Source organism: Prionailurus viverrinus, chromosome C1, assembly GCF_022837055.1.
Source record: "Prionailurus viverrinus isolate Anna chromosome C1, UM_Priviv_1.0, whole genome shotgun sequence".
In the NCBI taxonomy this organism is placed as follows: domain Eukaryota; kingdom Metazoa; phylum Chordata; class Mammalia; order Carnivora; family Felidae; genus Prionailurus; species Prionailurus viverrinus.
The window spans coordinates 67362939-67375922 of NC_062568.1; the positions used below are offsets into that span (position 1 = coordinate 67362939).

General features: G+C 40.0%; 1 protein-coding gene across 1 annotated transcript in view; it reads left to right on the forward strand.

Annotated features, from left to right (window-relative positions):
* ITGB6 (integrin subunit beta 6) overlaps window positions 1-12984 on the forward strand; it is a 77678-nt gene that overhangs the window by 34861 nt on the left and 29833 nt on the right. The window contains exons 9-11 of the mRNA XM_047872752.1: window positions 4276-4365; window positions 11274-11408; window positions 11630-12047. Of these exons, the coding sequence (XP_047728708.1) occupies window positions 4276-4365; window positions 11274-11408; window positions 11630-12047 (643 nt within the window). The remainder of the gene's footprint in view (window positions 1-4275; window positions 4366-11273; window positions 11409-11629; window positions 12048-12984) is intronic.

Here is a 12984-nt window from a genome sequence, read left to right on the forward strand (position 1 = left end):
TGTATTTTCTCCCACTCAGTGACTCCCTTTTACTCTCGTAAAGGCATCTTTTCACAGTGGAAATTCTTAAGTTTAAGTCCTATTTATCAATCTTTTCCTTTTTATAGATAGTGCTTTTGTGTCCTACTTAAGACATTTTTGTTACCCTTAAGGCAATGAAGATATCTCTCCTGACTTCTATAGTAATAAAAGTCAGAATAGTAGTTAGGCTTCTAAGGGAGGGGAATGACTGAGAAGCAGTGCAAGGGAGGATTCAGGGGGCTGATTACTCTCTACCTCTTGATCTTGGGGTGGTTACACCTGCTTGTTTACATTTAAAATACCCATTGAATTGTATACTTATTACTCGTATGCTGTACATGTGTGTTATACTGCCGTTAAATTTTCTGAGAGAGAAAATGGATGGATAGAAGCTACTAATTGAAGATATACTAGGTAATGACTATGTATATACAGTGAGATATTAGAGAAAATATTTGTGGACACATTCTATAACATCATAGGTTCTCAATCTATATAAGCCAAACTTTTACTAAATGTATTTTAGCAAACAAAAAACATTCAGTAAGTATCATTTAAGGCCATAAATACTGATGTTGATTAATAATATAATATTGAAAACGATCAGTGCTGAGCATAAAGTCCCTCCATATCAATGAGGCTTCACAGAAAGAGTTAAGCAAGCATAGAGCCTAAAGAGAGAAGAATTTGGTCTTACAGATTTTTTATTAAAATGCTGCTAGCAGATATATGGCAAGTCTAGCTTCCTACCTCTGATGAGGGGCATGAGTAGTGTGGTCTATATAAAATGGTGGCTTATGAGTCTCAGGTGGTGAAGAATCTTTGAGACCACAGCAGGAATGTCACAGTAGTAGGACAGAAGGGTCCAGGAGAGTAATCATCCAAGGCAGAAACCCAATCAAGATGTCCACTAGGATACAGTTAATACTAAACTATGTCCCAGAACCTAAACCTGGAGATGAGTGAACCCAGCAGGAAGGTCAGTCAACGCAAGAATGAAGATCACATCAGTAATGTCCCTTCTAGCACCAAAGGCAGCCAAGTATCTGCCAAGGTCCTTAGTCTGAGTGTCTTTGAAGAAAGAGCCAACCAGTAGTCTGACCATGGATAGCTGGGGTGGCAGGTGTGTAGGGGTATGCATGGGACAGCTGGTTCTAGCAGCCAGACACTGAGAAGCACTGACCTTGGAGACACTCCCCGAGAGGAGCCCAGGTGCACATGTGTGAATTTAAGAATTTTCCTCTGTATCTTTTGTTGCCTGCCCACTAAATCACCCCCTATCCACTTCTTAGCCTCCATCCTTGACAAGCTGGAGATTTCTAAGGAGCAAAAACAGACCGTGGGACAAATAAGAAATCACTGTGGGGGCACAGTGAGCAAATAAATAGGGTTTGATGAAGGAAGTTAGGAAAACTAAGGCAATCAGAAAAAGCCAACTTTGCAAACATGAATGAGAAAAGCAACCTCAGGAACTCCTGGGTGGCATGGTGGTGGGAGAGGGAGAAAGTCCATAATTAGGATAACCCATGGGCAGATAACAGGGAATTGAAGCCCAAGAAATTCAAGCCCAAGAAGCTGGCATTTCTAATTAGCTCATGAAACATCGTGTTTTTAGAGTTCACCATTTCTTATATCCAAGAGTTATCCTTTACAGTCACAGCGCTATAATTTATCACATCCAGGCATGCAAAATCATCCTTTTTCTAACATTAAACATGTTTAATAAGAACAATTTATAATAGCACTTTAGGGCTTTAATGAAAGAAAGACGTTTGACACACGATATTTACAGTAATCATAATACTACAAGATTTAAAGTATAATTTTTTACAGTGTTAGATCAGGAAGCCAAATTGTCCATGTTTTTAGTTAATTATTTGCAATGCTTTTGGGAGGAATCAGCATCCAGAAATTAATTACTAGTTTTCCTCTACACAATTGTCAGTGTTATCACAGGGTGCTGCCTCTAGCTGCCAACTCCTTTATACCCTCACTCTGGTAGCAATCAGCAAATGCAATTAATGTTAAACCACTTGTCCTAATAGCCAAACACCAAACGTCATACCACATGCAGGATCATAATTATGCTTTGGGAAGTAGATGGATTTGGCTGTGTTAACCAAGAATTAACCCCAAATCTAGAGGCCACTTGAACTAGTGCTTGTGGACAGTACCTTTATACCTTGGCCTTGGAGAAACCAGGACATTTTTCAAGGCTAGCAGTTGTATGCAAAGCTAAGAGCCTTGAAATTCTTTTTTGAAAAGATCTAAACCTTTCTTTGTCAAGCTTTAAAGTTTTCCTTTGCCTTCTCTTTTGGGACCAGTCAAATTTACACACATTCCAGCTCCACTTGAGTGAAATTCAAGTTCCTATTTAGGTATTCGCTGTTAACCACAGGTCTCATGCTTCACAGCCCTTTTGACATGTGTTTATTTGAAAAGGTAAGTCAATGAACCGGTGCCTTTCTCATATTTGACAAGTTCTACCTGACTCAGGGAAACAGAGTGGGGCCCACCTTCAATAGGCAGTGACGTGGGGCACTGGGTAATAGGAGGAATGTTCCTCCCTGGTTTACTGTCCATGACCCCTTCGATAATAAAACTCAGGGTCAAGGCAGAATCACAACTGTCACTTTTAAGAATTCAGATTTCCATCAACTTCAAACTTAAACACAATCAAGAACATGGAAAGAAGTGGAATATTACAGAACCCACCAATTAAAAGCAGCATCCATTTTTCCATCCTGGAGGTGTAGAAACCCTGAACTTAAACCAGGTACCCACCTCTAGCAAGTACCTCCTAGAACATGTTGGTGTACTAAAGTCACCCCTGCTTCATTTGTTCCTCCCCTTGGCTCGCCTCGATCTGATCCATTGATATAGTATCACGATTATAATCAATAATTATTACTAATTTTCACTTATTTTTGTACATGTTTTAAGCTACTTAAATCTTCTTTGGAATAAGACAGAATAGCATTATGTTTGAACGAAGAGGAGGTGCCCTAAATCCTTCAATCAAAACTTACTTTCTATTTCTACATACACTTTTAATAAATTCAGTCATCTGATTTCACAACACACAGCAACTCAGAAGACCACAGCTGACAAAAAGAGTGATTGTCTCTTCCTGACATAGCACAGCATATTAAGCCTGCTTAATAGACGTTGTTGAATGCAACAGTAAATGAATAAATGAGAAAATTGGTAGGTGAGTGATACCTTACAGCTTAACAAGGAGAAGATAGAAACTATTTAAAAACAAATAAAAGAAGCAAAAAGCATAGCAGTTGGGGTCCACTTGGTATGAGTGTGATCTATCCGTGGATTTTAGAAGTCTTTGATTATAGACCTATAACTCATATTGATAAGTACGGCTGTTTCTTCAAGAAAAAAGTCCAGGTGTGCTTGGGAATCTTTCTTAGGAAGACAGATATGTGCACCATACACTTCAGGAAACTTTTCATTTGAAAATAAGTATTAAAACATAAAACTTAAGGGAGGGGTAATTTTCAGCAGTCTGGAAAATTCCCTTCCTTGCAATGCCTCATTTCCCTGGTCATGATTGATATTAGAGTCTGAATAAACTAATGTTGTGAGTTCTCCTCAGGTGGGAATGACATCTCAGAGAAGGATGTAAGTGCAGAATGCAGATGGTTTAGAGATAGGTTTTGACTGAGTCAGTCATGATGAGTGGGGACTCAGTTCCAGTCAACCCCAGCACCATGGTGACATCCCTAAAAAAGTGCTCGTTACTGCTAGGAAAGGGGGTTAACAGCAAGCATCCACATAACTCACTCCTTTTCTCCACCAAACAATTGACAATTAAGACCCTTGGGCTGAATGACTTGGAGAGCACCTGATGGCAGAGAAAGTTTCCATAACATTACAAAAAGAGAAGAAAACTCCTGGTAGTATGCTCGTAATATTTTGGACAAAGGATGTTCTGCAAATGGAAGATGGTATATAAGTGCTATTATTATTTGAGACTTGACTCCAGTTGTGACATAAATCACAGCTCTACACGAAGGCAACCACAGACACTTGATATCCCCAATGGCAGTCTAGTTCCCACTTGCATGCAGGAAGCAGCATCAGGCAGGACTACAGTTTCAGGAGAAACACTCATTTATCACCAGGATCCTGTTTCCCCTGGCCAGTTAAATAGAAGTGATCTCAACCAGCAGGTTGAAACCCACAGGTAGTGTTTCTTGGTCACAGTGAACAGATTGATTTATTCTTTTTTGTTTACAGAATTATGCAAAACTCATTCCTGGAGCTACGGTAGGGCTACTTCAGAAGGACTCTGGAAACATTCTCCAGCTGATCATCTCAGCTTATGAAGTATGATATTTTACAGTTGGCTCTTTTTACTTTCCTATTTTTTTTTATTTTTTTCATTCAGTTTTGGTATTCAAAAACTCAGGTGTGTTTTAGGCAGTTAAGTGCATTCTGATTTGTTAGTAGAAAGAGTACTTATCCAAAGAAAATCTCTCTGCCTTAACGTGCAGCCAAAATATAAATTTTGTTCACATTATTTGCAGATATCCTTCCTGAAAAGTGAGGCAGAAGGTAGAGAAATCATAACCTGATCATAAAGTTAAGGTTATTTTTATAATAATAACCAATAGCAGCACTGTCACTTGCAAAACTTTAATTCTATTGAAAAGACTCCACAAGTCCTATAATTAAGCTCCCCTTTTCTCTACCTGAAAAAAAAAATTAGTTTAAAATGAGTAACTGAACTATGTGAAGAACTAACTCCACAGGCTTAATGAGACCACCTCATTACTCAAGAAAAAGAAAAAAGACAAAAGCGTATCAGGAACACCACTTTGTGGATTCTCTACTTTTGAGAACCAAGGAATTTTTCATTTTTATGGATATATATGTAGAAAGATATAGACAGATCTCTCTCTCTCTCTCTCTCTCTCTCCATATATATATATATATATATATATATATATATATATACACACACACACACACACACACATATGTACACATATGTATATATATATACAAAAATATACATTTTTTTTTTGCCTGGACTTTGGAAAATAGTACGTCAGGTAAGCATTCCTCCCTTAAAATAAAATACATAGCTATGGAGTTTCTATGTTCTCTTGCTTTGTCCCCATTTCATAATTCAATTAATCATTGGTAGATGGCCAGTTACCAACTCTTTTTTATTTTGGTTCCTAAGTATCATTCCCCTTTTTTGCCTCCACTTACATAGAAAAAACATACATACACACGTGCACACACAGACACACAGACACACACACACACACACACACACACAGATGGAAATGAAGATTTAAATTAGGACAGAAATGATGGGGCACCTGGGTGGCTCAATCAGTTGAGCATCTGACTCTTGATTTTGGCTCAGGTCATGATCCCAGGGTCGTGGGATTGAACCCTTTGTCAGCTCAACAGATGTGCCCATCAAAATTACAGGATGAGGTATTTTTTGTTTTTTGCTTTTTTAACTTATATCCTCAGAAACTTCAGTTTTCTTGGCTCACATCAAAATTTAACTACCACATTAGCTCAGGCTTGAAATTCTTCCAGATAGGAAAGCTTGTCAACAAAATACTATGAAAACCTTCCTCTCTCTTATGCAGTAATTAAAGTTTTAATGTGTAGAATCTGATAAAATCACATAGCACTCCTCCATGCATTAGAACACACTCCATTTTCTCAAAAGTGTTGGCCACTAACATCTTCAAAGGAATTACGCAAATGAGAAAATTATAAACGTCAAAAACATTTCTCCCTCTTGTTTGACCAGCCCCTTCTGTGCTGCCAGGGGTTCTGTCTCACTTTGTGGTCCCAAATTGCTCATATAACTTACAGGGTAGTTGAATCAAGGCATCAAACATTTGAAGTGAATCTCATTTTACTGTTTCAAAAATATAAACAAGTGTTTATAATTCTTACACTATATAATCTTGCTCCAGAGTTGTTACTGTAACTTCATGATTCACTGAATCAAGTATGTAATAGATTTTGGCACTAGTTCAAATTATTTTTCTATTCTGTTATTTTAAAATGTATTCGACAAAGACATTAAAATATGAGAATCCATTGACTGGATTTCTTTCTAGTCTATAAAAAGAGAGAAAGGAAAGAGAATAGATTGAGAGAAAAGATAAAGCACTTCTGACTAACTTCCAGTGGGGTAGAGCTACACAATTTGTGTTTATAACTAGTGACTACAAACTGCAGCTCAGTATTTTACAGTGCCATATTGACATAAAAACCCTTAAACACCAGATGTGTATTCATCTGACCATCATTCACTAATTTTCTGCCTTCTTTAACCACCTAATAGAAGCTACTGAAATATCAGTGCTCTCAAGGGTAAGTTTTTCTACTAGCATTTGATTTTTTTTTAATGTCTATTTATTTTTGAGAGAGAGACAGAGAGAGTGTAAATGGGGGAGGGGCAGAGAGAGAAGAAGACACAGAATCCAAAGCAGGCTCCAGGCTCTGAGCTGTCAGCACAGAGCCCGACATGGGACTCGAACTCATGAGCTGTGAGATCATGACCTGAGCAGAAGTTGGATGCTCAACCGACTGAGCCACCCAGGCGCCCTAGCATTTAGGCTCCAGAAGGAAAATGACTTGGTTTGGTTTGTTTTGCCTGGTTCATAATAGATGCTCAGTAAATGAATGATAGGATGAAAATATACAAATAAATATTTATATCCTTTCTTTGGGAAATTCACATTAAAATATTCCTGGTGAATTCTGCAATGTGATATTCCAATTATATCAATGCTAAGATCTCCCTTATTTTGGTCAGATCATATCACCCACTGCTCCTAATTTCAAATCTACAGAACAGACTTGCAGGTCATATCCCTCACCTCTTTTGCTCCTGACTCACTGTGCCACTGTCTCTAACATTACTCTTGCCTTAACTCTTGAGATTTCAGTCTAACTATACGTATATTCCTTCCCGTACCCTGCCCTCTGTTTCTTGAACTCTGCTTCTAAAATGATCTAGTCCCCCTCTCTTGTCATACCTTAAAGCTTGTCATTGCCAATAGACTCTCTATAATCTCAGCTTCATGTAACCCATTCCCTGCTCACCACTTCCAACCTTTTCAGCTCACCCTGGCGAGTTCCCTTTGTATTTCTTCCAACCCATCAGGATCTCCAACTAATTAACCTTACCTTCTCTCTCTCTCTCTCTCTCTCTCTCTCTCTCTCTCTCTCTTTACCTCAAGTGACTCTACCCTCTCTTTGTAGTTCCTCATCTCCTTGATGTCCTCTTTTGCCTGGGCCCCAAGCTTAAATTCCACCATCACCATCACTCTGTAGACATACCCTCAGCTCCCCTACCCCTTACGGCTCCACTGAGGTCGCTTAGCCAATCATGGTCCTGGTTAAACCCAACTGTCCATTCACCCTGCACAACTGAACAGGAAAGGGAAAAACATACAATCATGCTAACTGGTCTCTCTTTAAATTCATGATCACGTACTTGAAGTGGTTCCTCAATGCCACCCAGCAACCACGCTGTACTTCTCTAGGAGACATCCAAGTGGAGACGTCCACGAGTCAGTTGATACATTAGTTGGCAATTCAGGAGGGTAACCTGGACTCTCCTAAACCTACTTCACCAACAGTTTTCTCCTTCTCAATTGATGGTAATTCCATCCTTCATGTTGCGAGGGCTAAAAAGCTTGAAATGATCCTTGACTCCCTTCTTTCTCTTACCCTGCACTTTTAATCCATCAGAAAACCTTGCTGGCTCTATCTTCAAAATTATTTAGAATTTGATCCAGACACTATCTTCACTGCCCTCATCCTTGTCGGACCAACCATCTTCACTCACATGAATGACTGCAAAAGCCTCCTAAATGCTATTTCTCATTTCTACCTTTGGTTTCCTACATTCTGTTTTCAAGAAAACAAAATAAAACAAAACAAAACATAACCTGAATTTTCCTTTAAAAATATTAAGTCAGGTCATATCACTCTTCTATAGATAACCCTAATTATGTTCTCATTTTACATAGAGTAAATGCCAAATTCTTTAAAACTGCCTCCTAGGACCCTACCAGATCTGTTCTCCTCCACTCCTTTACCTCTGTGACTTCACCTCCTATTACACCAATTGTCTCTGCTCCAGTACAGCAACTCTGGCCTCCTTGCTGTTCTATTTCCAGAGCAAGCAAGTCTTAAGACATGCTCCTGCTCAGGGCCTTTGCACCGACTGTACCCTGGTCCTGGAACACTCTTTTGACATACGCCTGCATGCTATTTAACTCTGCACTTCCTTGAAATGTCACCTTACTTCCTACTGTAACTACTTTTTTAAAGAATTGCAGACACTCTCTTAATCTTCATTATCCCACCCTAACTTTTTTTCATAGCATTTATCACCTTCTAGCATGCTGCATAATTTTATGTATTATGCTGTTTCCTTTCTGAATGTAAACCACAAAAGGTCAGCTATTTTAGTGCTTTTTGCCTCCCAAGCACTTAGAACAGTATCTAGCACATATTGGACACTCAATAAATATTTTCTGGGTGAATAAAGTTATAATATAACTATTTGAAATGAAACAGATTAAAAGAGTACATTTTAATGCTAAATTGGCAGAATTTGAAATCTTAAGACATGATAGAAATAATCTTTAAGGGGTGCCTGGGTGGCTCAGTCAGTTGGTTGTCCAACTTTGACTCAGATCATGATCTCACGGTCTGTGAGTTCAAGCCCTGCATCAGGCCGTGTGCTGACAGCTCAGAGCCTGGAGCCTGCTTCGGATTCTGTGTCTCCCTCTCTCTCTGCCCCTCCCCCACTCATGCTCTGTGTCTCTCTTCCTCTCTTAAAAATAAATAAACATTTTTAAAAAACTTTAAAAAAAAAAGAAAAGACATAATCTTTAAGACTAAGAAATGACACTTCAATCTCTGATGAAGACCATATTCTGAAAAGTCAGCCTTATGTCCATCTACTGAAGGTGTGTTGGTATGGGGCAAATATAAAAAAAAGGGAAGAAGAAGAAGAATGACTGAGAATTTATAGTCAGTGACTTAGAATTTGGAGGAAGGCGGGTCATATTGCTATGCAGTTGGCAAAATTATACTTAAGGAAAATTTGAGGCTGAAAATGCTTTTAAAATTCAGCATACAGGGGCGCCTGGGTAGCGCAGTCGGTTAAGCGTCCGACTTCAGCCAGGTCACGATCTCGCGGTCCGGGAGTTTGAGCCCCGCGTCAGGCTCTGGGCTGATGGCTCGGAGCCTGGAGCCTGGAGCCTGTTTCCGATTCTGTGTCTCCCTCTCTCTCTGCCCCTCCCCCGTCATGCTCTGTCTCTCTCTGTCCCACAAATAAATAAACGTTGAAAAAAAAATTTTTAAAAATAAAATAAAATAAAATTCAGCATAGGGACTCAAGTTTTCTTAGATGAACTGAAGTATTACTTAATTCATAATGTTTTACAACTTATTTTTATTTTTTTTATTTTTAAAAGTTCTGTTTTGTTCTCTAGAGACTTTTTATTTTGCAAAAGAAAGAAGAATAAAGTCTACATAATAACACTAGCTTTCCTCATAACAAATAGCTCTTTCTTCTCCTTCCCTGACATTCTTCCTCCAGTAAAACCTTGCCTTTATCTCCCTTCTGCCATAACCCATATGCTTCCTATCTAGTCTTTCTTTCTTCCATCTACGTCATCGTATATACCAACCACTCCCGGTTCCTGACCTTCATGCCTCAGGCCGGGGTGAACGCAACAACATCCCAGCTTTCTTGACTCCTGTCTTCCTACCACGTCTGTAAGTCTGTAAGTCTGATAGACCATGAGTCTGTCCTGCACACACCTTCCAGAGAACTTCCCTGCAGCTGTATTTTCAGTAGAATGGGTCCCTGCTTCAAAGCTATAGGGAATGTTTCCCATGGGTCTTAACTCATCTCTCCAAACCTCAAGGCTATTTGTTGTCTGGTGTCTCCCAGAACAGTAGGAGTTGGGGCTTCGTCTGAGCCCCACTTGTCTGCGTTCCACACCACTCTTGGCCCTGAACTTTCTCTTTTCTGGTGCCCTCACCTGAAATACCACTGTCATCCTCTCCACACATCTACATCCAACATAGCCATTAAGGACTTCTATACTTCCAGCCTTCAGTGACCACTCTCTTTTCTGAACTGTCCCAAACCCACATCTGTGTTATGCAATTTTTTTTACCTTAGTGATACATCAGTTGACTTGGACATTAACTGCTTTACTTGTTCCATCTGGTTTTTTTCAGCAAAATGGTAATCATCTTGAGGGCACAAATCCCATTTTACACTCATCCCCCAGACCTGACTCCCCACTGATAATGTACAATAGGTACTTGATAAATTCCAATATTGATTTTAAGGAACAGTTTCTCCCACATTTTCACATCTCTAAAATTGGGATGTGTTTTATGATTAATGGTGTCTTACAAATGCTGTCAACTGCAAACGTATGAAATCGGCTGTAACTGTACATGCAGTTGTCACCTGAATTCATTAAGTTCACCATTGGTAGGTAGTACAGGTGTTGAATGTAATTGCCATTTTAAAATACCTTCAAAAAGTTTGCACTATGATTTGCTACTGAAATGAAAAGTTATTGTGTATGCATAAATGTACCAAAACAGAGCAGCAGGGTATCAATTTGATATCAGTGAAGCAAACATTCATTGTTGAAGGAATGACTATAATTCTGTATTCCGTGCAAAGCAACAACCAGCTGCTTTCTGTGACCTAAGAAATGATGATACTTACAAGTAAAGGAAGCTACTATATTTTGTTACTGAGATGCAAGCAAAAAAATAAAAAAGGCTTTTATATGCCAGGCAGTGCAACTGAGGGCTGGAGAATTTGCCAAATCCTTCAGAATATGTACAATAATTTTCAAAGAAATGATAGACTGATACGATTGATTTAGATGTTGCACAGAGCGATCTTGAGATATTTTGTCATAATATCATTGTCATAAAATAATGGTGTGTTTTATAATTGATGCCATCTTAGATTCAATAAAATATGACATGTATTTGTGTGCGTGTGTGCGTGCCTGTGTGTGTGCGTGTGTGCGTGTGTGCATGTGAATCTTGCTGGCTTTGTTGTTTGATTGATGGTATAGTGAATTTCTTCTAGACTCAATTTAATTTTATTCATTGGAGCTTAATGAACATGATTCATAGATTCTTCTGGTTGTATTTTGTGGTTGTGACTTTAACTCTTTGCGTCCTCACCAAAGGAACTCCGGTCTGAGGTGGAACTGGAAGTGTTAGGAGACACGGAGGGACTCAACCTGTCTTTCACAGCGATCTGTAACAACGGTGCCCTCTTCCCACACCAAAAGAAATGCTCTCACATGAAGGTGGGAGACACAGTAAGTAGAGGGTCAATAGGTTGTCTGAAAAAAAATATTCAGGTAAGTCAGAAGTTACCTTATTGCACCGAAGCTGAATTTTTTTCCTTTCAAGACTTTCAAAAGGAATTTTCAAAAATTTCGTAAGAAATGCTTTTGGAAGAGCCGATCCCCATGCAGCTCTGTTTCCTCCCATGCATTTTGGGAGGCTACAAGAAGATAATTAGAGTTTTCTTTTCCAGGCTTCATTCAATGTGACCGTGAGTATACCAAACTGCGAGAGAAGAAACAGGCACATTATCGTAAAGCCCGTGGGGCTGGGGGACACCCTAGAAATACTTGTCAGTCCGGAATGCAACTGCAATTGTCAGAAAGAAGTGGAAGTGAACAGCTCCAAATGCCACAACGGGAACGGGTCCTTCCAGTGTGGGGTGTGTGCCTGCAACCCTGGCCACATGGGTCCTCGCTGTGAGTGCGGGGAGGACACGCTGAGCACAGACTCCTGCAAGGAGGCCCCGGATCACCCCTCCTGCAGTGGAAGAGGCGACTGCTACTGTGGGCAGTGCATCTGCCACTTGTCTCCCTACGGAAACATTTATGGGCCCTACTGCCAGTGTGACGACTTCTCCTGCGTGAGACACAAAGGGCTGCTCTGCGGAGGTAGGCGGCGTCTAAGTCCACCTCACACTGTGGCTGTGCAAGTATCGAGGAGGGGCCTTGCATCCTTTGAACCTTCCACAGTTGCCTGGGCATAGTAGGTGCTCAATAAGTATTTGCTGATCAAGTGAATGTGTTAATCTCTAGACGTAAGGTAACTGATCTTCTCTTATAGTTTTTCTGGCTCTTACATTCTCTTGGGGTGAGATGCCTGCCAATTCAATTTACATCTCTATTGTTGTTTCCCTAAGAATAAGTAGGCAAAAGAAGGTTCTTTGGTTATTATCCAGACTTCACAAAATTGCATGTAATCTGAACTCTATTATCTTCCAGACTTTCCTGGATCAGGTTTCCAGATATCTTACCCATCTCTTCTTAAAAAAAAAAAAAAAGGGGGGGGCGCCTGGGTGGCTCAGTCGGTTCACTGTCCGACTTCGGCTCAGGTCATGATCTCACGATCCGTGAGTTAGAGCCCCACGTCGGGCTCTGTGCTGACAGCTCAGAGCCTGGAGCCTGTTGCAGATTCTGTGTCTCCCTCTCTCTCTGCCCCTCCCCTGTTCATGCTCTGTCTCTCTCTGTCTCAAAAATAAATAAACATTTAAAAAAAATTTTTTTTTAACGTTTATTTATTTTTGAGAGAGAGAGAGAGAACATGGGGAGGAGGGGCAGAGAGAGGGAATCCCAAGCAGGCTCTGAGCCATCAGCTCAGAGCCTGATGCCGGGGCTCAAACTCACAAATGAACCATGAGATCATGACCTGAGCCAAAATCAAGAGTCAGACACTTAACGACCGAGCCACCTAGGCACCTCTTAACCAACTCTTTGGAAAAATAAAAAGCAAGGCTGCTTAAGGAGCATATTGCCAAGGACAAGGGACACAGAAATACTAAATGAACTTTCAGGGCCTTCATTCATTCCACACATATTTATTGAACACCTT